The sequence below is a fragment of the Hippocampus zosterae genome, chromosome 14, assembly GCF_025434085.1.
Source record: "Hippocampus zosterae strain Florida chromosome 14, ASM2543408v3, whole genome shotgun sequence".
Taxonomy (NCBI): domain Eukaryota; kingdom Metazoa; phylum Chordata; class Actinopteri; order Syngnathiformes; family Syngnathidae; genus Hippocampus; species Hippocampus zosterae.
In genome coordinates, this window is record NC_067464.1 from 2898370 (window position 1) to 2925648 (window position 27279).

The window sequence follows — 27279 nt, forward strand, 5'->3', positions numbered from 1 at the left end:
TAATTGGTCAGTAGGGCCACTGGTGGGGGATGAAATACGGTAAACCGTGTTTTTCTTTACTTTTTGGGTGCAAAAAGATGACAACTGTAAATTGAGTACACATTTTATTTTCTTAAAAACGATTGAAGGTCGACTGAAAACAACAGAAAAAAAAAACCCAAAAAAAGAAAAGGGAGGCTTTTGAGAGCACGTTCGGGCTCCGCGGACAGTCTGTGATATTTACACAAGCAAAACCTGAATACACATTCAAACAACATATGTGATGCACCGACACGAGTCAAACACTGTTGTAGCGGCGAGGGGGCAACTGCAAATACTGAAGCAGTGAGGGAAGGGGGGGTGGGGTGGGTAAAAAAAAAAAAAAAAAAGGTGAGACAGGGAAGATCCGGAAGAGAATGTTTGTATGTAGGCCACCATTTGGCAACAAATGAACAGAATACACATTCGAGAAGGAAACGCTGTACAAACAAACACTTCATTTGAAAACTTTTTCGTACTAAAGCTACAGACTTAGAAATGTATTTTTCTCGTTTTTCTTTTGACTTTACAAAAAAACTATTTGTGTGCAGAGTAACTCCCAAGATCAGAACGGGATGGCGGGGGGGAGGAGTGATAAGCGCACAGATATAGACCATGTAGAGTTGACATCCACTCTCGGTTTGAACTGATGCGGATGGACCAAAGTGCAAACACAAGGGAAGGGAAGGGCACGAGAGAGAGAAGGGGTGGGGGGGGTGGGGGGGGGGGGTACAGAGTGGAACACCCGGCCAACACCTTCTCCAAACTGTCCTGGGAGGAAGAAGAGGTGGACCAGGTGTCCAGCGGTGAAGTACTTGTACAATACTGTACCTTCTTCGCAAAGGAGTGTGACTGACAGCTCGTGTGGATCCACCCCACCACCGCTGTCTTTTTACTTCCTGATCAGAAAGCGCCTTTTTTTTTTCTTCCCCCCCCGCCCCAAACCATTGTCATCAGAACATGGGCATGCTGAACCCCTGCAAGGACACACAAACAAAAAAATTCACAAAAAAACGTTCATGCAAATATTTGATGGGAAGAAGAAGGCCTTAAATTTTGGATGTGCAAAAAACAAAACAAAATGGAGACTTTGTAAATAATTATGATTTTTGTGATTGGTTTTATAGAGAGCTGTGTGGCAACAATTTTGAATTAAGTTGAAAGGTATCACATTTTCTTGCCTGATAGAAGCCTCCTCAAAGAAAAATGTTCTTCAGATAAAGCTCAGCTGGGGTTTAACGAATTTGAATCATCAAATTAATTTTGCGAGTGCGCTGAATTAAACCGAACCTTTGCACTTGAGCGCAGAGTGACGGCGACTGTCGCAATTTCTTACCGACTCGTCCTCGATCATGGCTGCCGAGTCGAAGAAGTCCGGTCTTAGTTCCGCTCTTTCGCGTCTGTTCCTCGATGGCGGCTGGCGGGGTTTAAAAAAAAAAAAAACACACACACACAAAACCATTTAGCAAGGTCTCAAACAAGCGCGGCCAGCCGACGGCGTCGTCACCGACCAGGTCGATGACCATGGTGTCTTCGAACTCCTCGTTCATGTCCTCCAGTTGGCCTCGCGATGACATCATCACGTCCTCGAAGATGGGCTCGGCGTCATCCTCCATCAGCCCGCGCCTGAAGCCAAGCGCAGTCATTTGACGGCCACGGCACCCCCCCCCCGCCCCCACTCCACAAATATGCCGTCGAACCAGGCGTAGCGCGATTAATCGGTTGTGTTAGTCCACATTTAATCGATCGGCGGCTCTTGAGTGCATGATCGGGCTTTATTTGAGAATCCACGTCCAATAAAAGGCCGGAATTATCATTCATTCATCTTCCGAGCCGCTTGATCCTCACTAGGGTCGCGGGGGGTGCTGGAGCCTATCCCAGCTGTCTTCGGGCAGTAGGCGGGGGACACCCTGAATCGGTTGCCAGCCAATCGCAGGGCACACAGAAACGAACAACCATTCGCACTCACACTCACACCTAGGGACAATTTAGAGCGTCCAATCAGCCTGCCATGCATGTTTTTGGAATGTGGGAGGAAACCGGAGCACCCGGAGAAAACCCACGCAGGCCCGGGGAGAGCATGCAAACTCCACACAGGGAGGCCGGAGCTGGAATCAAACCGGTACCTCTGCACTGTGAAGCCCACGTGCTAACCACTGGACTACCGGGCCGCCCTGCCGGAATTATCATATGTCTGTAAAATAGAATTTATCCTGCAATGTGGGGTGCGTTGAGAGTGATGTTTCCTCACAGATCATCCATTAGCTAAAGCGAAGTACACAGCGATGTATGATAACTGGGCCTCAATTGAGCATCTGGCGTGTGTGTGTGAGTGTGTTCCAGTATACAGAACGCATGCGGCAACTTTTCAAACTTACACGGTCTGCCGGACGCCCTGATTGCTACGCGACTTGATGTAGTTCATGGCCGTCCGGTCCTTCCGGCTCACCTCCTCCATCTTCTGCTGGCTGAGCCACGACATTTGCATCTGCGGGCTGAAGGCGCGGCGGTGTGAAGCAGCAAAAAGGGTGCTTCAAATGAGCGGAAAGGTGGCGACGGCGGCGGCGGCGCTCACTTGTGGACAAAGTCGTTCTCCGACCCGGGTTCCGAGTCGGGGTCGGGCATGTGTTCCGCCGGCCTGTTTTCCCGCAGGACGGTGGAGGTGAGCTGAGGGGTTTGCAGCGTGCTGGGCGTCTGCAAGGGGTCGTTGCGCATCAGCCACGAGCCCTCCACGCTGCTCTCCTCTGCAAGGTCAGGAGGAAGTCGACGTGAGTACACCCCCGACGCCGTTGCTCCCCACGCCGGCGAGTCAATCAAACGATCTCACTCGTTAATTCAAAAGTATTTCCCAGGATGAGTTTTTTTTTTAAAAGCAGCAAAGCATGCCCCCGCTGATGCGAATTGCTTGCGGCTACTATTTAAAAAGCAATAAATAAGCGGGCAGGGGGGGGGGGGGAATTCCTGCTAAGATACAGACAAGATGAATTGAATTATTTTCGCAGTATTTTGTGGATGACGGAGAGGAGCACAGTGGAAGGAAATCCCAGAATAAATCACATTGAACATAACCCCCCCCCCCAACCGATACTTTCTTTGAGGCCTTAAACGCCCAGCCGTACCCTCGACGCGTTTCTTGTGGAGCGGCGGCCGTCCCTTCTTGCTGCGGACCGAGCCCGTCTTGCTGCTGGAGCCCGACGTGACCGACATGTGGTCCTCGTCGCCGCCCGTCAGCAGGCTGTTCCGGTACGAGATCAGTGGCAGCCACACGTCCTCCCGCCGCTCCGACATGGACTCCGACATGAACTTCTCCAGGTACGAGTGGCTGGCGGGGGGGATGCGCGGCATTTCAGGAATACAAGCGCGGATCAAAGATTTCGTTTGGAGCCATGGGGCTATTTTAAACTTACACCGTCTTTTTGTCTTGGCGGATCAGCTTGGAAGAAAACTCGCTCAAAACCTCCAGGAAGGCCAAGTTAATGGGAGGAAAGTCTGGTCCTCGAGAATTCTGGTACTTGAAGGCAAACTCGATTCCATCTCTGACAAGAGGGCAAAACGGAAGCAAAAGTCACCTCAGAAACCGGCTCCAGCTCCATAGCGCGACAGAAATGGGAAAGAATTGCGGATTGGAACCGTTTTTTCAGAGCAGTTTTAGTTTGGATTTTAGTTTGTAGGACTCTTGTATACTCGTTTTTTTTCCCCCCCTTTCTTCTTTCTTCTTCCTACATACAATCTTGCTGCTGGAGGCTGTAAATTTCCCTAGTGTGGGACGAATAAAGGATATCTTATCTTATCTTACTTTTGTTTATTGTGCGACTTGATTTTTTGCGGATTTTTTTTATGGGGGCGGTTATTTTAGCTCATTTTGAGCGCGTAAGAAATAAAAAAAGACTGACAAAAAAAACATAAAAATAAAGTTTTTTGTTTTTTTTCCCTCTTCTTTCTACATACATTCTTGCTGCTGGAGGCTGTAAATTTCCCCAGTGTGGGACGAATAAAGGATATCTTATCTTACCTTACTTTTGTTTATTGTGCGACTTGATTTTTTGCGGATTTTTTTTTATGGGGCTGGTTATTTTAGCTCATTTTGAGCGCGTAAGAAATAAAAAAAGACTGACAAAAAAACATAAAAATAAAGTTTTTGGGTTTTTTTTCCCTCTTTCTTCTTTCTACATACATTCTTGCTGCTGGAGGCTGTAAATTTCCCCAGTGTGGGACGAATAAAGGATATCTTATCTTATCTTACTTTTATTTATTGTGCGACTTGATTTGTTGCTGTTTTTTTTTTAATGGGGCTGGTTATTTTAGCTCATTTTGAGCGCGTAAGAAATAAAAAAAGACTGACAAAAAAAACATAAAAATAAAGTTTACAATACCATAAACCCCCCAAAAAGTGCTTTTTCCTTGGCTTCTTTCTGGCGCCACATAAAAGCGCACCGGTGACGGCAAAAGAGGGAAAAGCGCGAAACTTTCTGAGGCGAGAGCAGCGCATGCGCGTTTTGGTCGTGACCGGCGAGCTCACTTGTGCAGCGTGGCCACCGCCTCCCTGGTTTTGATCTGATCCAGGCCGAAGGTGAGGGCGAAGCGGCGGGCCAGCTCCTTGATGCCGCTCACGTGTGATGACGTGCGGTCCAGGTTGGGGCCTTGGTCCTGCAGCAGCTCGTTGAAGAGCTACAAGTGCATACCATCAAATCAATAATGCGTGTGTGTGTGTGTGTGTGTGTGTGTGTGTGTGTGTGTGTGTGTGTGTGGGTATAAATATGGGCACCGTCCGGAATATCTGACCTGCTGCAGACTGAGAATGAGCGTCTTGGCGCAGAGGATCTTGTCCGTCTGCCTCGTTTTACTCAGGGTCTCCTTGATGATGTCGCCGTAGTCGTTATAATACTAAAAAAAGGTAGAGTGAGAAAGAGAAAATGAAAAACTCGAATGGATGAATTTCCCAGAGAAATGAAGCGAAACGTCTGCTGAAATTCACCGGAAAATATCCACGCATTTGCAATCCTAATCAGACACCTGGGAATCTTTTTTTTTTTTTTTAAAGGCGAAGAGATGAGCAGTCACCTTCATGTAGTGTTTGAAGATGTCGGCAGCGGCGGGCATGTCGACGATGTCGTAGATGATGAGTTTGCAGAAAGCTGCCAGCAGGTTCCTCCTCTTGTGCAGGGCCTCGATCTTGTTGGCCTCATCCTCCTCGTCCCCTTCTGAGAGGCGATGGAATTCACGATGGAGATGACAGGGTTTTTTTTTTTTGCCTTTTGAGACACGCTCCGGTGTCTCTCAAACCCCCGCTTCTCACCCATGCTCTGGCTCTCGTCGTCCTGGTCGATGAAGACGTGGTCCAGGACGAAGTTGAGCAGCTCGTTCTGCAGCGTGCCGTCGGGGTTGAAGACCAACGGCTGGAGGCCCTCGCGGCTGCCGGTCGTCAGCTGGTGGCTGAAGATCATCAGCAGGTCGCAGAGGAGCATAAAGGCCTGAGCGCAACGGATTGATTGCGCGGGCTTGATTAGGAAACCCAGAGAAAAGGCCAAATCTGGGGGTGACGAGGAAGCGCACTCTGGAAAGTGTACCTGCTCTTTGACGGGCGTGTTGACATTGGACAGGCACTGCTGGCACACGGCAAGGAAAGACTTCACGACCCTTCTCAGGGCCAGCAAGTCATCCTGCATGGACATACACAAGTAGCATCATTACAAAAATTGCAAACATGTTCCTTGTGAAGTATTCATCCTGATTTTTACATGATGTGTAAACGACATCTTTAGGTTAGGTAACCAAAGCCAGAAAACAGGTTAGCGGCCTTCCTTTGTATGCTACGAGCATAACAACGGCTTTGATGACATGGCTAACTTGCTAAAATTGTTTTCTTTAGGGAAATAGTGTCTTTGGACAAAACATAACGATACGTAAGGGACATTTCCTTTCAATATAAATACACTAGCTGGTTCGCCGACCTCCGGGCGGCTCATCAGCTAGTTCCTGCGGAAGGCTGGTAAGGTGGGCCTTCGGCCCACAAAAGTGCTGTTGCTTGGTTCAACTTTTTGTTCATCTTCATTGCTTATCGCGAAAATTAAGAGATGTTTAGCTCTACTAAATAACTAACAATTTCATTGCAATGCTTGTGGGTAGACAACATTTTTTCGCTAAGATGCCCGCGCGATCGTAGTGAGCCACTGCCTGAGCGGCGCAGTGGCGGCGCGGTGAAGTAGGTACATTTTGAAAAGGGACGGATGGAAGGACAGACCGCGTGCGGGGCGACGCGCAATATACATATAGAAGATGTACACAATATGGTTGACGGCTTTGCAGCCGCTATCTATCCGAGTGAGTGTGTGAGTTGCTGATGCGGGCCCGTGTGTGTGGCAGGCACCTTGCTGGGCGCCCCCTCCGTGATCTTGACCAGCTGCCACAGGATGGAGTAGTGGGAGCACTGCAGCGCCTGCACGGCGATCTGCTCCGGCATGGAGCCCAGCTCGATGCCCGCCTTCAGCAGCCGATAGCAGTTGCCAAACAGATCCCAGCGCGTCAGGTCGTGAGCGCTGCGGGAGCGGGGGGTGGGGAGGCGGAGGACATTGAGCGTTACTTTACAAAGAGGGCGAAACGACCGTCGTACTGGAAGTGACGAGAGGGTCTAACTTGTGGAAGGCCGTGAGTCGCTTGAGGGTGGACAAAACGTTGTAGATGTCGTCGTCGTCAGCCTCCTCGGCCTGTGATTCGACAAACATGTTGATGCACAAGACAGCACATGCATGCTTCCGTAGGCGCCGCGAGTATCTATGAAGTGAGACAATTATAGTTACTACAATTTATTTATTTATTTTTGGGGGGTGGGGGGGTGGGGGGGGTTGTTTCTATTCTTTCTACCCCCCAATTTTGCTGCTGTAGACTGTAAATGTCCCCAGTGTGGGACAAATAAAGGATATCTTATTTTAAGTGAGTGTTTACTTTCCTTGTGCGATGGGCACACCTGGCGGGGGACACCCTGAACCGCTTGCCAGCCAATCGAAGGGCACACAGAGATGAAAAACCCATACGCGCTCACATTCACACCCTGGGACAACTTAGTGTGTTCAATCAGCCTGCCATGCAAGTTTTTGGAATGCGGGAGAGAACCGGAGTACCCGGAAAAAAGCCACGCTGGCCTATGGAGAACATGCGCTAACCACTCGCCCGCCGGGGCCGCCCTGATTAAACCGTTTGAAGAAAAAAAACATTGGTATGCAAGTTCATCTGTCCGTCTCACCTCCTGCAGCAGCTCCTCCACGGAGTGAGCGAAGCGATCGGTCATCTCGTCGATGAGCTGCGAGCGGGCGATGTCCACGCGGTTCATGATGGTGTACTCCTCCGAGCAGAGGATGCTGTAGGTCTTACTGCACGCCTCCAGCACGTCCGTCTCGATGTGCTTCTCCACCACCAGCCGGATCTGCTTGAGCAGCGCGTCCAGGTGCTTCTCCATGCGCCCGGCGCTGTACACGTCAAGGTCGAAGAATTGCGGGATCTGCAGCAGGTTGGCCACTTTCTCAGAGTCGGCCTGGTACTGCGGGGGCAGAAAACGGGAGGGGGTGGGGGGGGGGGGGGGGGTCAGTCGCCCGACCCGTTCGCATCTCGGCTTTGAGCGAAAAGGCTTCGCTCACCTTGGACAGGAGCATGGGCAGAGCCATGATGAAGTGCTCCGTCAGTTTGTTCTTGTCATCTATTTGGGTCTTCCTCTCCTTGGCCGTCAACACCTGGACGGGGGGGGGGGGGGGGGGGGGGGGGGGGGGCAGAAACACAACGTGACCCAGTAAGGGCGGGTGGCGACGACAAAGAGCAGGCTCAAAAGCAGCGCACACAACAGGATCAACTTTGCGGACTTTTGATCACATGGGAGCCCCCCCACACCACCCCCCCCCATCCCCCAACTGTTGGCATGTGGGTGGTTCAGTCCAAAATGAAAACATGGCGGTTCGCCGCCGTTCCCTCGTGCCGCGACCCACCCGTTTGCCCGTGCCTCTGCCCACGGGTGGATGGGCCTCTGCTGCCTGTCGAATGGTGCACACGGTCAGCTCGATGAGCGCGCTCTCCTGTCTGTCCGACAGCACTGCGGAGATGGACGGATGAGGTTAGGGGAAGGGGGGGGGGGGGTAAATATTCAGCAAAAGAGTTGGCCGCTTTCAAATGACTAAATCCTGTCCGGTTGTCTTACGCTCCTCCCCCTGCACGGGCTCCTCCAGCAGCAGCTCGGTCATACACTCCCAGTCTTTTAACAGCTCCTGAGAGCTTTCCCACAAGGAGTCCACCAGGTAGGCTGCATGCTCGTGAAGCTACGCATACAAAACACCCCCCCAAAAAAACAAACAACAACAACAATGAGCATTGAGGCAGTGAGAGAAATGAACAAAACAAAATCCAAAATGTCCTCACATTCTAAATAAGGTAAACGTAAAAATAGTCACCGCCATCAAATAATCAAGCGGCTGATGTGAATGAGACATTAATCGCCGTACATCGTTTTGGGAACAACTGCGTGAAAAGGGATTCGTTACCTCACTCTCCAGGAAGAAGAGCACCAGCATCCGTATGAGATTCCCATTGGGGCTGCTGCGGCCTCGGCGCTTGGCCAGCGCCTCTTCCGCCTGCGGGTCGTGACGACTGAATAACCTGGCGGCAACGGGGTGCAAATAAGCCACGACGGGATCAAAGGAAATCGCGTGAGGTCGGCGCCGACTCACTTCCGGTGCAGGAACTCGCCGGCGGCCACGGCCACGGGCCTGTGGGCGGAGTAGACCAAGTGGTAGACGTTTTCGCAGTCCTCGTTGGACAGCGCATCCTCGCTGCCCCTGTAAGGACAAAAGTGCAATATTCAACTCAACTATATCTACAAAGCACTTTAAAACAACCACCGCTGCATACAAAGTGCTGTACGGGGAGCAAAGCAAAAACAATAAATGAAGAACAAAAACAGGAGAAAGCACAAAAATGTTAAAACGAGCGAGAAAAAAAGCTCGAGCCTCCGCTTAGTTCTCGGTACCGCCAATCGTCTCTGATCCGGCGATCCGAGGTAAGGTGGGACGACGCTATTTAAAGATTTGAAAACAAATAATAGGATCTAAAAAAATTTTTTAAAAAGAACTCTAAAATGTATCGGGAGCCAGTGAAGGGATGCCACAGTGGGAGTTATGCGAGTGCCAGTCATGAGGCGAGCAGCAGCATTCTGGACCAACTGGAGACGCTTAATGGAGGATTGGCTAACTCCAAAGTCAAGTGCATTATAGTAATCCAGCCGGGATGTGACGAAGGCATGAAAGACTTTCAAAGTGCTCGTGAGAAATGAGAGGCTTGACTTTAGCCAGCTGCCTAAGATGAAAGATAAGATAAGATAAGATATCCTTTATTCGTCCCACACTGGGGAAATTTACAGCCTCCAGCAGCAAGAATGTATGTAGAAAGAAGAAAGAAGAAGAGAAAAAAAACAACAACAAACATCTTTCAATTAAATACAATATGAACACAAATGGATAAATCGCTATTAGTACTATTTACAATTAGTACTATTTTCCTTCACATCATTTAATTATTATTATTATTATTATGATTGTTATTTTTTATTCATCAGCCTGACAGCAGTCGGTAGGAACGAGCGTCGGTATCTCTCCTTCTTGCAGCGCGGGTGTAACAGTCTCTGGCTGAAGGAGCTACCAAGTGCTGTCAGGGCGGGCTGGAGGGGGTGGGAGGGACTGGCCGTCATAGCTTTTAGCTTAGTTAGCATCCTTCTGTTGCCGGATTTAGCAACGGCACCGATTTTCCAGTCCAATCTAGTTTATGTCCAACATTCATTCATTCATTCATTCATCTTCCGAGCCGCTTGATCCTCATTAGGGTCGCGGGGGGTGCCGGAGCCTATCCTAGCTGTCTTCGGGCAGTAGGCGGGGGACACCCTGAATCGGTTGCCAGCCAATCGCAGGGCACACAGAAACGAACAACCATTTGCACTCACACTCACACCTAGGGACAATTTAGAGTGTTCAATCAGCCTGCCACGCATGTTTTTGGAGGAAACCGGAGCACCCGGAGAAAACCCACGCAGGCCCGGGGAGAACATGCAAACTCCACACAGGGAGGCTGGAGCTGGAATCGAACCCGGTACCTCTGCACTGTGAAGCCCACGTGCTAACCACTGGACTACCGGGCCGCCATATGTCCATCATATTACGGGAAATGGATCTCTGAATTTCTGGTGTGAAATTATTCAGATTCTGAAGACTTTATGTGTACAATGTAAAAGTACAAGGCAAATACTTTGGCAGGTGATTATTTGGGAAAAGGTGTCAGTGACACCGTTGGTCTGAATGTCACTTCATAGTGGGCCAAAAGATGCGCCATTTTGTCGGAAACGCCGTCATGCCTTCGGGATTACTTACTGCAGGATGAGAGTGACGAGTCGGATGGCCTCCACAGCCACGTCGTACTCTTTATCCAGCGTCATTGATACAATCCGGTCCTGTTGTGACAAAAACCGATGGGCGTCACTCCAAAGGCTTTGACTCCACTTCCTTTATTTTGTGTCTTCGTTGCGGCGTTACCTTGAAGCGGTTGGTAAAGAGCTCCAGCTTGGGGAACAATTCGCGGTTGGTGTACAGGTTCTGCAGAGCTTTCAGGCACTTGAGACGCACCTCGCCTTGCTGCGGAGGGAGACAAATCGCAACAAGGTGAGCAAAGGAATGTAAAGGGATACAAAAGGCGGCGGAGTTTTGCGCCAAACTCACCCGGTCGTGAAGCGTCCAGCCGACGTACTTCAGGTAGCTGTCGTTGAGGAAGGCGTCGCTGTACATCTTCATCCAAACGCCGATCTCCTCAATGCAGATGGCTCTGATCTCGGCGATGGCATCCCTGGGAGGTGAGAAGAGCCGCCAGCGAGACGCTTTTACTTTCAAACGCGTACGGAGAAACGCGAGCGACTGGGGCTGATGTTCAGAAAAACTTTACGTGCGGTGGGCTGCGCCATGGACTCTTTGGTTGTGACGTGAAACACAATCGCTAATTCGGGAGCTTAAGCTGTGGTAATTTCAAGATATTTTACCCCCAATTCCCTCTTATTTTGATAAGTCTGCTCAGATTCTAGTACCATATAAAAAACTTTAAAACAACCAACAAAAAAAACCCCTCAAATTATTTTGGTTAACCGCCACTCCAAATCAGTTGACAGAATTTGCTCTCAGTTATTTTTATAGAATCCGATTATTTTTCTAGACACTTTTTAAAAATCCACCCAGCCCCTAAAATTATGTTTTTCTCTCTACATTTTGTTGCACTCTTGCTGCTTTTTCAGGTTGTTTTTTTTTGTTTGCCCCGATTTTTATTTTCAGTCCTCAAAAGCTGCTTTGTCAAATTATTTTTCTCTTTTTCCAAATATTTTTTTCAATAACACATTGACACAAGGCGCAGTAAATCAAATTTTCTTTTTAACCTTTTTTTACCATTAACAGGCCACAACAAAAAACAAAGACAACAAGAAAACATGAAAAACAATAATGGAAAATCGAAATACAAACAAAAACAAAGACAGACACCGTGGAATCATTAGATATGACCCCGCAAAGGCTTTCATAGGGTGGGGGGGTGGGGGGGGGCCATGAGAATTTGCACCTGTAGCGATGGACAAAGATGCCCTTGAAGATGGAGTTCATCATGTTCTCAATCTCGTCCTGGTTTTCTTGAAGCTGCCCAGAGACAAACACATGAGATACTTTTTATTTTAAAAAAATGAATGTAGTGCCCGTTTCCTTATTTTTTTTGTGTGCACAGACCTCCTTCCTTTTCTGCAGCAGGAGCTCCAACTTCTCGTTGGCCCGCTTGCCGGCGATCTTGTTCCTCTCCGCCTCGTACTGCCGCTGCGTGTTGTCCTGGTGGATGCTGAGGTTGAGCGCCACATTCACCAGCGCCGTCATGAGCTTCATCGCTACAGCCGGGTGACAAACGATGTTAGAGAGTTAACGCTCACCACGTGGGAGTCCGCAGGGTGCTTTTTGGGGGGTGGGGGGGGGGGGGTGTTTTTTTTGTTTTGTTTTTTTACATCAAATAATTTCTGTATATCTAAGGCAATGAACAAAAAATCTACTCTTCACACATTTTTGCTCTTCACAGTAGGCCTTGGTCTCGAACCTCTACTAAGAGCAATGACTCCACGTAACTTAAACCTCCACGAGACATGCCTCTACTTACGGTCGGTCAGTCTCTTTACTCTTACCGGCCAGCGTGGACGTGTGTCTGAAGGCTCGGACCTGGGAGTCGGACAGCCCGGTGAGGAGCGAGATGACGGTGTCCATCATATACTCGTCATAGATGATGCTGTACTGGCACTGGCGGATCAGCACGCAGATGAACTCGCAAAAGTTGTAGCGGAACTTCTTCCACATGGGCCCGGGCATGGTGAGCGGGTAGTCGCCGCTGTCCTGTGGAACACAGAGGCGGGTGGCGGGTGGGGGGTGGGGGGGGGGGCACAAGAAAAACGTAGGTAAGTATAGAATGATAGCAAGCAATACGATACGCTTTGATACGATACACGCCGATACAACAGTTAAGATACTGTACATGTGTCATCTTATTGAGAATGACGTCACTAGCAGCATAAGGTGCGATGTACAAAATACGAAGGCGCAATATTCCGTTCATTCCGAGCAACAACAGGAAGAAAAAAAAAAAAGAAAATAATTTTGACTGTCAGTGTGAGAGGGATTTTATCTTCCGGCCGCTTCACCGCTTTACCTCATCAAACTCCTCCGTCATCTTGCGAATGATCTCGGCGTTCTGCATGTTGCGGAACATCTCGATCCTCACCGTGCCTGGCGAGGGCGGAAGAAGTGTCTTTCGATGAACACAAAACCAGCAATTCTCGCTTCCCGGGACGCCGAGGTACGGCGCCGTTCTTCTGTCGTACCTTTGCACCCGGAGCACTGGATAAAAAAGTTGATGAGATCCAGCAGGGCCAAGTCTCTGTCCTGCTTGTACGACTCGATCCACTCGTCCACCACCGACTAAACACACGCGGAGAAAATGAATGGATAAAAGACACAAAGAAAACGGTCCAAGTTCGCTAACCACTTGCATTCGACATTTCGCGTGCTCGTGGCGGGCCCACCTGCATGGCGCTCTTTCCCAGCTTGACCACTTCGAACAGAGTGATGGGCTCCGAGCTGTCGCCGTTGTGTTGGGCCACGCCGTTGGCTTTGCCTCGCCCCCTGGCCACGCCCACCGCCTTGTCCGCCGGCGTCTTGCGGGGCTTCTTACTGGCCGTCTGTACAGAGGGGAACGTTCGGTTCCAGGAACCAATAAGTTGGGGGCGGGGTTTCTGATGTTCAACTCCTTCTTTTTGTCTTACCTGTGCTTGTTTGCCAGGCCTCCCTCGCTTCTTCTTGCCCTTCACCTCGGGGTCCTCCATGTCCGCCATGCTCATGCTGAGGCCCACTGCATCCGTGGCCCCCGACTCATTGGACGAGTCTCTAACGACGCGCAATTGAAATCATTTAAAAATGAGCAAAGCTATTCAAAAACGGGGGCGAGTATTTTTGCAGACAGTGGGCGGGATGAGAAACTGCATTCATTTGGAGTAATTGATGCATCTTTTGTTGGGTTGCACAAAGCGACTTAAGTGAGGGAAAAAAATGCAGAATGACATTTTTTTTTGGCACACATTTTTTGAGGGGGGGTGGGAGACAAGTTGAGGTTGTGAAGAGTGTCACTCACTGGAGCACGGAAAGCTCTGAGGTGATCATCCTGGCAGCTTCGGGGTGGCGGCGAGGGGTCCGTATGTTGTGCACGTCTCAGGTCTGGAAGTCACGACGAGGCTCGGGTGGGGGGGGGGAGAGTCGGATGGGGCGGGAGGGGGTAGAAAGGCTCCAGGACGGACTGCAGTCTGGCTCTTAACTGTTTTCTGTTCCTGGAGAGAGGTTAAAAAACAAAAACAAACATATGATGATTAGTAATTGGAAGTGAACTGTCATTTTAGGGCAAAAAATATTGGGAACCCCTGTTTTAGGAAATAGATATGTGACATGCAATGAGGGGAGAGTTCAGTTTTCACTGTTTCGTCTCATAAAATGGTGAGAGGATGACACCAACTGGCCAAGTGGGGAACTACAGAGTAAAATAATTCCAAGGAACGAGAGGATATTTTTTTACACGAGTTTGCCGGCCTTAAAGATTACACTACATATTCGCCAACATTAATAATAATAATAATAATAATAATAATACATTTTATTTCTCGACATGAAAAGAAAATCGTCTCGCAAGACATGCATCGAGAAAAGGTCTTTTGTAAAGGAAAAAAAACAAGAATGGTCATATTGGAATAGGTGGAAAGTTTTCAAAAAACGTTTGCGACTTGGATCCCACCGCGGGTTCGACGCCATGAAAACCGACGGTCACGTTCATCGTCTTCCTGCTTTTATGCCAATGAGTGCCGGTGCAGTTTCTGCCAACAACCACTGTAAGCAGTATGATCCGCAAAGTCCTTCACCTCCGGTCTGGCGCCCAACTGCACAATCAGAGACTTAATTGGTCCAAACTTGTTTGTGAAAATTCCTCAATGTAAATTAAACCTCCTGGGGGGTTGGGGGGCTTTCAAGTGACGTCCCGCTTGCTTATATTACTTCAGGGGTGCATTTTTTACCCCCAGACTGTGTGCGTGTGTGTGTGTGTGTGTGTTTGTGTGTGTGTGTGTGAGAGCGTATGCGCGTGTGTTTGAAAGGAGGTCTGGGCGACAGTAGGGGGCAGGCTAAGAGAGTGTGTATTTGAATACTGCCTCTCACACGGTGCTGAGCTTGAGAAGCTCAAACGCATCAGCTGCCGACCAGAAAATGTACAGTATGTGTGTGTGTGGGGAGGGGGGGGGGCTATTCTACGAATATGAATTGGGTTAATTAAATGTCAATGTAACGCTGTAAGAGAGGTCTTGTTTTGTCTGGTGGGGGTTAAGGACTGCTTGAGGGGTAGTTTAGTCTAGTCGGCGCTTATAAATAAAATGTATTATTATTATGAATGGTGTGAGAGAGAAAAAAAACAGGTCGTTACTGTAACAACTCCGTTCATAAAAGTGAGTTAGATCTTGGGCGTTGACCAAAGCTTTTGACACATAAAATGTCTTTGGGATCAATGACAGATCATTTGAAAGATGATTTGGGCGTCTTGAAAGGCGCTTATAAATAAAATGTATTATTATTATTTTGTTTTATTCTGATAAAAGGGGAGAAAAGACACTCTGCAATGGAGAATTTCAGTCCAAAACAAAACACAAACAACTAGCTCTAGTCGTGAAAACCTGGCCTCTCGCCCAATCACTCATTTTGAATATGCTTCCATTTATATTTTCTATTTATATTTATTGATATACTTTTTTTATCTTCTACATTCTGCCTTTCATGATTTTGCTGTGGTAAATTGGGAATTTCTCAATTGTGAGACAAATAATATCTTGAAATAAGGCCGCAATTGGTTCGATACCGATACCTGCTATCGGTGCTTGCCCATCCCAAATATGTACATATCAATTACGTTTTTTTTTCTCCCCACCACGATTCGGATTCGAGTCTTTATTGGATGGATTGTTGCATATCAATAACGCTGTTTGATACGATTCTAAAAACATGCTGGCACAAATACCTCCCACCAATCGAATGCCTATTCATGATAAAACGTTGCTCACTCATTTCAGAGAATGTCAAGTTTCTCCCCGTTTAAAAGGTGAACCTTGCCACATGCCGAATGCATCGAAATTCAGCCGACACCTTCCGGCTGACGATGGTGCTCGAGTGTGATGAAAAATGAGTCCGACGAACCGACAGGGCCGAGCGTCAGACTCGCAGACAATTGCGGGTACATTTGCACGTAAGACTCTTTTTAGATGAATCAATTGTTGTTTTCTGTGCCGACGAACTCAAGGAGGGATAGGAAATGCCTGGGGGACATTCTCTGACAAAATATTGACAATGTTTTTTTTTTTCAAACATATTCAAGTCGATATCTCGCGCCATATTGCTCTTCTAACATGCGACACTTTTATTCACAGAATGACACATTTGGTTACGTGAAAAATGTGTAGAAAAAAGGGGGTGGGGGGGAAATTATTTTGGGAATACATCTGAATGCTGAATTTTATAATCCAATCCATCAATTCTAAAAATACCCGACAGCGACAGCCCCCCCCCCCCCGATCGCGAGCTGTAATTTATTTGCGTGCATGTGAAGAGAACGTACGGCAAGACAGAAGAGACGGCGAGCCTCCGAGAAAAGCACTTAACATGCACGCCGCGTTCTCCGGGAGGCAGGCCCTCGTTGCCATGGCGACCGGCGGGGGTCATAAGCCCGACAGCCGAGAGCCGAGTTTGATTGGGTGGGAAGCGGGGGACAGGAGGGACCGAGCTGAGAAAAGGGAGGGCGCGGAAAAGGGGAGATTCGATCGCTGCTTCATTCAAAAATAGACTTCTTGACTCCGCTGCACGTTTGGAAATGTAAGTCGACTGCTGTTGTGTCTGACGAGTACCTCGATTAAAAAAATAAAAATAATAATAATAATAGAGGATTTTTTTTCCCTACCTCAGGGCCTGATTATTATTATTTTTTTTCCCGCATGCAACGTTGGGAAGACAAGTCGAGCCAGCCTCGGCAACAAGTCCTCGTACTACACACGAACAAGAGGCCAACTTCAAAATCAAAAACAATACACGGACACCAATTCCATGGCGCGCTTTTATTTTGAAGTTGTTCCCGGCAGCGCGTGCTAGCGTAGCGGCCGACTTGTCTTGTCTTCCCCACTGTCGTCAAAGCCACTTAATATTGCCGTCACAAACTGCTGCCGACAACGTCATCCTGAAGTCACGTTTAACTCATTAATAATAAATAATAATAATACATTTTATTTATAAGCGCCTTTTAGGACACCCAAGGACACTTTACAATAACAAAATACACAAAACAATACGGGTTGAGCAGCGGCAGCCAAAACGTCACTCCCAAAGACGTTTTTAAACGTCTTTTCAGACTTGGTATAGGATTGGCTGGTACTGAATGAGTTAATCGCTCAAAAAAAACAAAAAAAAAGAACAACAATAATAATTACGATGACATAATATTATACAGGACGCTGCCGGTGTTCGTAGCTAGCCGCTAACCGAGTGCCCCACTGTAGGCTGACAAGAGCCCCAGATTCCTTTTCAAAGGCAGTTTTAGTCGGCGAAAAAGGCTCGGCACACTTTGATGCCAACGGTCTGACACGGTTACAGTGGCTACCGATCAATTTTTGGCAAACCAGCCCGACTCAAATGTGCTCTTTTAGCCGAAAAATGCACTCGAAATTGTCCCCTCGGCGTGATCGTGAATAGCTGTTCATCTAACGCGTGCCCTGCGATTGGCTGGCAAGCGGTTTTGGGTGTCCTCCCGCCTGCCCGAGGACGGCTGGTATACGCTCCAGCAACCCCCGCGACCCTTGTGAGGATAAAGCGGATCGGAAAATGGATGGATGGATGGCTAGCCTGTAAAATTGGTACGCTGGTCCTGATGCCACTTTTGTCTTGCAGCCCAAAAAGATTTTGTACCGATCCATCGCACCGCTAATGACAGCACACGGCTATTTCGTCAGGGACTGGGTCAGCCCACCTGAGACGCAGCAGTGTAACCGCATACTCCAAAAACGATCTCATTTGAAGAAGAAATAGCGGAGGAAGCGTGCGTTGCTGAGAACTTCCAGGTCATATACCGGCTGCAAATGTGTTTTCGGAGAGAGTGCATATAGCCACGTTATTACATAAAAGGAGATTTACGGGGTCAGTCACACTTCAACAAACACAGCAGCTGTTAATGACTTAGCGCCAGAAGGCGACAGAACAAGTGGGGGGGGGGCGGGTAAGTCTTATCCAAACAACTCACTACTGGAGGATTTTTTTTTTTTTAACCGTTGGAATGGTGTTTGCAGACAGCCAAGATTTTAATGAGCGGTGACGGCGACATCATTACGCGGCGCACCTCGTGTGCCGTCCCGACTGGCCAATCCTCCTAAACCACCGGAACAAGTGTATTTCGGAGAGCCTTTATCTCCGGGGTGCTGCGAGCAACAGGGCGGGCCAAAAAAACCAAAACTGGATGCGCCGCTCATGAATGTCACTGGAGCGGTTGATGACAGTATTTGCCTCTGAATAAAAAAGAAAGAGATATTTTTGCATCATGTCGCTTGTCTGTCTTGAAATGAGAAGAACAATCGCGAGCAATAAGAAAAGGGGAGATTTGGGTATAACGCCGGCAACCTCTACTTACGAACGTCTCTTCATATGAAATTTTCAAGTTACGAAACGCGTCATTAGGAAAATATCGCCTCTCTTGTTCCGAAAGAAATTTCAAGATACGAAAGGTAAAAAAAAAAATTACAGGATGGGCCGCGACTCGGTGCTCCGGGTTTCCTGAACGCAACATACTTAGAGGTGCTCCGCCATTGGCTATTACCTAGCATCTTTGTGTCATCCCATTGGCTAAGAGGGACCCTCTACCGAATGCGTCGATGTGTGGAGAGGGATAGATAAATTTTTATGCAGCGTCTAGGTCATTCGCCCCTCGGGCCATGAGGCGTTCACATAGCTTTACGTAAATGTTAATTACCCAAGAAAAAGTGCACCAGTCGGTGCGATCGCTCACTATGCTGATGTTTTCGAAGGATTGTTAAAAGCAAATGTCCTTGGATCGGTTCTTGACAAAACGCCAGCCAAAAATCACTTCTGAGAGCGAACGTGAACTAAAGAGGGCAAAAAAACTATGAGGACGCCGTTAAAAGTTAAATGAACATCATTTTTATTCTTTAACTCTATTCTTTGTTTTTTTTACATGATGCACAATTCTCATTTACTGTGCAATAATTTGTTACATATTTTGAGGAATTTTTGTGCTTGATAAAAGATTTATGTCGGAATTTTGGGGGGCTTGGAAAAAGGATTAGCGCATTTACATGGAAACTGCGTCTCTACTTAAAAATTTTTTAGAGTTAAGAAAACTCCAAGTAGAGGTACCGGTCTACTGGCACTGAGAAACTGGTATTTCCTTTACGACACAGGTGTCAAACTCAAGGCCCAGGGGCCAGATCCAGCCGTCTTTGTCATTTTATGTGGCCCGCAAAAGCAAATCATGTCTCACGTTCAATAATCGCTGCTAAAATCTGTCTGGGGATGTGAGCCCAAAATGTGCTTGGTGCGGTATTCAAAAGTTGCCATCACTTGCTTTCTTAAAAAAAAAAAAAAAAGTATTGACAATCAGTAGATGTTTTTATAATATGTCATGAGGCTTTTCTTGTCAATTTCTAGAGTTTTTAAATCGAGAGCAGCAACAGCGAAAAAAAAAACTGCCATCGTCAAAACTGCTCAGTTTTGACATCACGTCCCGCTTCGAGAGGATCGCATTTTTAAACCCGCGCCGCTTCTCTTCATACAAAGCAAATAAATAGCGAGTTGAGACAAACGTTACAAGTCGGTGTCACCGGCGCACAGCGTTTCTCTTATTCCAAGGTCGGTTTCCGTGGCAACCTAGCCCACGGAGACCTCAAATGAGGTAATCCCCCCCCCCCTCCACCTTGGACTGTCACAGGCGTTATTATTGCGGTGTAAATTTCCCTAAATGGTTCTCAGCTGTTTCACGGCGATAAACCAGACGGCGGAGTCTCGGCGGGGAAGGCAGGCGGCCGACCAGCCGGACGTAGGGGTTTAAATAGACGCGGCGAACACGAGTCCTGGTTGGCCTCGCCGGGCCAGGTGACAGCAAAACGAACGGGTCGGCGGTTTCTCAGTATCAAACGAGGTTTAAAATGGAGAGAGTGTGAATTAGGTACTGTGAAGCCATGATTAAGTCAACAACACTCAGAAGATTTCATTTTGTGCAATGAAAGTCAATCGCGGCGACAAGTTAACTGCGTGTTTGGTCAGACGAGTAATTCATTTTAGCTACCGATTGCATTTTATTTGTCAGGGCTATTTTTCAAGAAACGCTTGGGAGGCTGACATAAATCAAAGCTTGCATATTGCTGCGAACACGCCAAAGATAAATCACTCTCGGTCTTGCCAAATGAGCAACTTTTCCGACCCCTTCAGGCGACAATTTTTCTCAAATGCGATAAGCTTGCCAAGAAACGGAGATGAGCGGAGGAGCCGCTTTCACGTTGCGTTTCGTGGGAGAGGAGCGGGTGGACGGCAACCGCGCAAAAGACGCTGCGCCGATTTATACGTTGCAGAAGCGACGCGTTGGAAACTTTTGACATCAGGTGGAAGCGCCCCAGACGAAAATATTTCGCAGAGGGGCAATTTAACGTATTATAAATAAATAAATAAATAAATAAATAAATAAATAAAGGGCCGGCCCGGTAGTCAAGTGGTTAGCACGTTGGCTTCACAGTGCAGAGGTACCGGGTTCGATTCCAGCTCCGGCCTCCCTGTGTGGAGTTTGCATGTTCTCCCCAGGCCTGCGTGGGTTTTCTCTGGGTGCTCCGGTTTCCTCCCACATTCCAAAAACATACGTGGCAGGCTGATTGGACGCTCTCCATTGTCCCTAGGTGTGAGTGTGAGTGCGAATGGTTGTTCGTCTCTGTGTGCCCTGCGATTGGCTGGCAACCGATTCAGGGTGTCCCCCGCCTACTGCCCGGAGACAGCTGGGATCGGCTCCAGCACCCCCCGCGACCCTAGTGAGGATCAAGCGGCTCGGAAGATGAATGAATGAATGAATAAATAAATAAATTTATCGGGATGAAATGTGTCGTCTAGAAAAATTTTGCGGGACAGGCCATGTGCATGTTAAATGTTCTTATGTAACCTGACAGACGCGATAGAAATCCAAGCGACTACTAATTCATTTTTCAGCACTAACACAAAGAATGGACTGTCAGGTTAAAAAAAAAAACCCAACAAATTCCATTGTCATGAGAGGAAAGAGCCAAATGACCGGTTGAAGTGTTGTCCGCTTGTTTTCCCCGACAATAGCATCAATCACGCGCGTTGCTTGCTGCCGCGAAATCTCCGCCGCTCGCATTTATTTGCTTTCTGACTGCAGCAGAGCGACAGCTGCTTCACACACACAGCGCAGATCTGCGAAATCCATCAGCGGGAGTGAGGAGAGCAATGACATAGTCGATCTCCGCTATCCGCAGGGGGGCGGGGGCTGGGCCGGACGGCAAATGACGGAAATGTTCATCCATTCTATTCGCCAACAAAACATTCACCCAATCATAAACCCCACACGAGTGGCCACGTTGATTGAAGACGGAAGTCGCTCCCATGTTGACAGGGATGTCAGAACTTTCCCAAAGATTTATAATCACGTGTTTCTATATTGCATTATATTCCTTCCTAACCGCTTGATCCTCACTAGGGTCGCGGGGGATGCTGGAGCCTATCCCAGCCGTCTTCGGGCAGTAGGCGGGGGACACCCTGAATCGGTTGCCAGCCAATCGCAGGGCACACAGAGACGAACAACCATTCGCACTCACACTCACACCTAGGGACAATTTAGAGTGTTCAATCAGCCTGCCATGCATATTTTTGGAAGGTGGGAGGAAACCGGAGCACCCGGAGAAAACCCACGCAGGCCCGGGGAGAACATGCAAACTCCACACAGGGAGGCCGGAGCTGGAATCGAACCCGGTACCTCTGCACTGTGAAGCCGACGTGCTAACCACTGGACTACCGGGCCGCCCTGCATTATATTCATTTTAAGCAAATTATTTTTTTTAAAAAGGGTAAATATTACTTCACTTTGCAACGGGGACGGATTAACTGCATTTCCATATATTTCAATGGGAAATAATACCTTGATTTAAGAACGTTTCAAGTTATACGCGGGCTCACATAAAAAAAAAATTGAGTTTGGAATTCAAACTTCGAATGCATCACCCCCCCCCCCCCCCACGTGAAGGGGCTCGGTTTTAACAGGTAGCGAGGGTAAGGGGGCGCCGCCGCACAGGTCCGTTTTCTGTCAACCGGAGGCAAGAAGGCAGCCTCGTCGCAAATTGCATTGTCCTTTCCCCCCTTATGACGCATTTATCTTGAATTCACACTCACCGAGGTGGTGTGTGTGTGTGTGTTTGTGTGTGTGTGTGTGTGTGTGGTGGTGGTGGGGGCAGGGATTCCATTTTTCAGCCGAGATCTTTTAACTTTGTGCGATTCACACAGCATCCTTCCTCACCCCTCCTCCTCCAGAATATGTGTGTGTGTGTGTGTAGTCGAAAGAATGAGCGTACAGTACTTTGCGGCAAGAGCAGATGGCTGCGTGATTGTGTGTTTGCCGTGTGTGTCAAACCGCCGATCTCCCGTGTGACACGGTCCTAATCTGGTGGAAGCAGGCCTCGCCAGCCGAGCCGTCTTTTGGCAACGAAAGGACGTCGCGCTTAAGATCTCAATTCAATTGTGCCGTGCAGGTTTGGTTGTGTGATAAAACAGCAGTGGCTGTCGGGGTGGAGGGGGTCACGTCTTGAGTTAAAGCTTTGCTTTGACCTTCTATTTGACGGTTGGCCGGGGGGGGGGGATTTCCACAAGACTGCGCTGAGGTTTGACAAAGGGGCCAAGGAAGAACGGGTTTGATTTGGGTGCCGTTATGCAATGCCTTCAAAATTTGAGAAAACCAAAAAAAGGTTCCCAGGTGTCTTCCTAAAAGGTTCTCTGAGCGTCTCCCGTCAAACTACACAGAGGACGTCGGCGCATTTATTCCACATCCACTTGTTACAATCTGGTTGAAATGACGCCGGTTCAGTTTCATGGTTTTGGGGATCATGACCGTGGGTGGTTATTTTGTTTGCCATTTTATTCATTCATTCATTCATCTTCCGAACCGCTTGATCCTCACTAGGGTCGCGGGGGGTGCTGGAGCCTATCCCAGCTGTCTTCGGGCAGTGGGCGGGGGACACCCTGAATCGGTTGCCAGCCAATCGCAGGGCACACAGAGACGAACAACCATTCGCACTCACACCTAGGGACAATTTAGAGTGTCCAATCAGCCTGCCACGCATGTTTTGGGAATGTGGGAGGAAACCGGAGCACCCGGAGAAAACCCACGCAGGCCCGGGGAGAACATGCAAACTCCACACAGGGAGGCCGGAGCTGGAATCGAACCCGGTACCTCTGCACTGTGAAGCCGACGTGCTAACCACTGGACTACCGGGCCGCCCAGTTTGCCATTTTAGTGACTTCAAATCAATATTCAGGTGGACCGGGTTTAGGCTGTTCTTCACTTACAAATAAAAGCCAAATCGAGAAACGATCTGTCAAGGCTCTGACGCAGCAACTTTGCCTTGTCTGTGTAGGAAAGTTGAGAAACGCCTTTGACTCATTCGTCCCGTCCTGTTTTCCTTTCTCATCGCGGCGCAGACCGCCAGACCCAAACGCCATTCCCGACTACCTTTGCGGAGCTCGACTGAGAGATGCCGCCCACAGCAAGATACCAATCAATTTACAGTGAGGAGCATGTGAGATAACCCATTGATTGACCGCATCCCATTGGACATCGGGGAGCAAAAGTATTGGTACACAGGCTTGCACTACAATGCGACCAATCAGCATGAATCCGTCTGTTGTGTATGTTGGTCACATTGAGCCAAGTTGGGAGGGGGAGGAGGGGGATGAAACCCCCACGATTTTATTCCTTTTTGACATCAAATCATCATCGTCCAGGTTATATCACCGCCTCCGAAATGCCACGTCCATCGTAACGAGCCCCTCGCACTAAAATGTTCCCCGCTTCCTTTGCACCGGACGCGGCGGCAAGCAGTGACAACAGGTGAGCGCATCAATATTCAAGTAAGAGCGACGCAAATATAGCACGGACTGGAGACGTGCTTGAAGGCGCTCACTTTTAACATCCAGAGCCATCATTTTTCTTTGAATATAAGCAACCGTTTTTCATCGCAATTGCAAGACGTACCACGATCGAGCATCGCTATTTGCAAAAAAACTGGAAATCTAGGACATGCTCGTTCGGTACTATTGTTCTTCTGGTGAAGAAGTGTTTCACCTTGCCAGCCCAAACACTTTTTCTGGCGCCCGCATAACATTAAAAACGAGCTGCTTAATTGCTGGCAAGCGGCAAGCGCACCTCCCCGAAGCCTACGGAAAAGGAATGACATAATAAGAGACAGCATCACCACGCTGGCATTTTAAATAGAGGAAGCAAAAAAACAAACAAAAAAAAAAAAACGCCGCAAGCAGACAATGAGCACACAAAAGCAAGATATCAAGCAGGCCAACACGGACACAACAATCATTTCAGATCCAGAGAGAAGTTTCCATTTTGGAGCAGTGCCCAGTTGCAGAGTTTCAAACCCATGATGGATGACTGGGGGGCACTTTTGTATTGTTAACATGCAGCAGAGCTGCCCCCCCAACCCCCCACACCTCAACTCCTCCTCCAAAGTCCTACCTCGACCGTTACCATTCATTATTCGCCACAGGGAACCCGGTCCGATTTATTTATGGGGGCATTCTTCAGTGAAACTCGTTTGTGTCGTTCACAAAAATTGGTCGACTAGAGATGCAGCTATCGAATATTTGGGTATTTGTATTTTTTAAAAAATGCATGGTTGAGGAAAATGATTCATACAGAATAACAACCAAATGCATTTCATTTTTAGATCAAGATTTTTTTTTCAAGTGTACTCTTGATAATGTCCTGTTTTTCGACTATGGGATAGAAATCGAAAAAAAATTGTGTCAGCTGACTTGATTAATTGAAAAAAAAATTATTACAATTATTATTTACACAATATTGAAATAATTGTGGGTTGCGGTCCTCTATCGCAATCTTATTGCAATGCAGCATGGCGCATGTTTTGTAGTATCGCAACTTTCTTCATGTATGTCCGACAGTATCATCAAATATCATATCATGTATCACATCATACTGCACTGTAACTTATCATCTGTACAGTGTGGGAGTGGGGGGGGGGGGGGGGCAAAAGAAATTGGATTATTTCTGGAATGATTAAAACAAGTGACATTAATGTGGGAATGCACTTGCGCTCCCATACAGACGAAAAAGGACACGGGCGACTTAATCTCCTTTTCACAACAGCTCGGTTTTTATGCTGACAGTTCTTCCAAAGCGCAAAAGCTGGATCAGCAATCTGTCCATGATCACATTTGCTGACAAGTCAGCCGAGCGTCTTGCGACAGAGAGACTCTCTCGTATGATGTCATCGCATGGTGCGCTGTGCTCGCCGCACAATATCCGCAAAAAGAATATAGCAAAGGGAAACAAAAATAAAAATAATAATTAAAAAAAAAAGGACAGATTGCCGGCCGGGTTGATTATCGGTACCAATATTCAGCAATTTAACACACATCGGTTTTGGCCTTTCTTTCTTTCTTTTGTTTTTAAATTTAATGGCACGAAATGGAACAAAGACAATTTAAAGTTTAACTTTTGAGCTATCCCGAAATTTTGGAAAAAAATTCAGTTTCTGTCAAAAACTTTAGCGAGCCATTTCTTTGTTCAAGTTTTGATTTAACTTTCGAGACCAATGAACCTGGGAGCTCCTTGCACTTTTTGTTCGAATTTTCCAACAAAATGCTATCAAGATCCATCCATTATCCGAGCCGCTTATCCTCACCATGGTCGCGGAAATTAAACGTGAAAGAAAAAAACCCCCACACTTTCATTGTTGCAAACAAACATGCCCTAAAGGCATTTAAACGACATGTTGCAATTTGTGGTTTTAAAAATGCGGATGCCAATATTTACCCTTTGACCTCAAACGGACATGGGCTCCAACTATCGTTTATCTGCCTCCACTACTACTAATCGTCATCGGCCTGGATAGAAACCCATCGGCCTATATTTGCTGAAAAACGTATAAAAAATTTGGACGGAATCCCCATTACACTCTCACAACACCACCCAACATCTCATGTCTGATGTGTCAACCTTTAGCTGGTTCTGCAAGTCACATGCTGACTGTAAACAAAGCGGTTATGTAATCATCATGACACACGTGTGACCCCCCACTATCAAAACTAGTTGCTGCTCATAGGTCAGTCCGGCGATGTAGACCCGAATGAGGACCCCTTATTAAAATTTGTTGGTTGCTTGGTGAAAATCCAAACCCCTCACCCCCCATCTGATGTGACTCATATTTCCCAACCTGCTCGGCGGGAAGAGAAAACCCCGCCGTGAGCAGCAAATGGTGAACTATTGGGTTAATTCGTGATTTGAGAAACAAAACCTCCGTTAAGACCAGGGAGAAAGAGGAAGTAAGAAGAAGCTAAACTTGTAAGGCGACTGTTATTGTTGACACACAGGTAGAAAGCAGAGACAAGAGGAGCACAGCGTCAGCACGTCACATTTACAGTCAGGTTTATTTACACGGCGCCAATCCCAACTGAAGTTGTCTCCGGGCTCTTTGCACACCTCGCGCAGAACAGAAAACCAACTAAAGCCCACACGAGCAAGCAAAGGGAGTCGGAGGGTGTGCGAGTGTGGATGAACCTCGAAAAGAACCCAGTTGTGTTAGGTTCCTAGCGAGGTACAACCAGAGTCGCAACACACACAAACAGAAGACGTCACACGAGCGTGGCTTCTTGTATTTGTTGACAACTCCAGCGACAGGTGGACAAGGGCGGCGAAGGAGGCGGATCCGTCTTTGACGAGTTCCACCGGCGACATTTTTGATTTTTGGATGGCTAAGCTAGTTAGCTCGCGGGCTAGGCTCGGGTAACTGACGAGGAGGAAACGGCTACAGTGGCCTCCGTTAGCCGCCGCTAGCGCCCATCCTCCTCCCCTTCCAACAACCAAGCGGCAGCCTTCCCTTTTTCCAGCGCGTCCACCATCTTGAATCTGTACGCTCGTCTTCCTCCCCCACCCCCTTTTTCCCGCCTCACAAAAAAAAAAGCACGACAAAAAAACCACCGGGCACTCACCTTAAACGACCATCCGCGGCTGCGGCGTCACGTCCCGCAGCGACGAATCGATCCCCTTTTTTATTATTTGGCCTTATTTTATATTGGCAAATTGGCCCGTGCGAGCGGAAGGTTGCCTCGCAGAGAAGAGCAGCAATCCTAAACCGCCATCTGGTGGTATTTTCCTCTCTGCGATGCAGCGGGAGCGGCGCAGCCTCACGCTGGGACGCGGCTGCCCCCTGGCGGACACTCCGCGACGGACGTGCGCTGCGTCGGGCACGCGCCTTGCCTTCGAGGTAACAGGGGGTCGAGGACGCGCGCGCGAGTGGCGGTGGTCTCACCCCGACGTCTTTGCCACCTGTTTTCGCTTAAGCTTCTCATA

At 48.1% G+C, this 27279-nt stretch overlaps 1 protein-coding gene across 1 annotated transcript; it reads right to left on the reverse strand.

Annotated features, from left to right (window-relative positions):
• Positions 1–91: 91 nt before the first annotated feature.
• Positions 92–27074, reverse strand: stag1a (stromal antigen 1a). Its single transcript, XM_052085514.1, has 32 exons — positions 26919–27074; positions 13738–13930; positions 13373–13493; positions 13133–13288; positions 12932–13028; positions 12760–12836; positions 12242–12446; positions 11802–11953; positions 11641–11714; positions 10761–10884; positions 10578–10676; positions 10416–10495; positions 8727–8834; positions 8541–8655; positions 8201–8318; positions 7992–8095; positions 7650–7742; positions 7259–7552; positions 6652–6722; positions 6386–6554; positions 5586–5678; positions 5315–5489; positions 5080–5219; positions 4801–4902; positions 4538–4686; positions 3426–3554; positions 3138–3340; positions 2594–2762; positions 2397–2513; positions 1530–1644; positions 1355–1435; positions 92–995 (listed from the first exon to the last, which is right to left on the reverse strand). The coding sequence occupies exons 2-32, from the start codon at positions 13764–13766 to the stop codon at positions 972–974; spliced, it is 3783 nt and encodes a 1260-aa protein (XP_051941474.1). The 5' UTR covers positions 13767–13930; positions 26919–27074; the 3' UTR covers positions 92–971.
• Between the last annotated feature and the right edge of the window lie 205 nt (positions 27075–27279).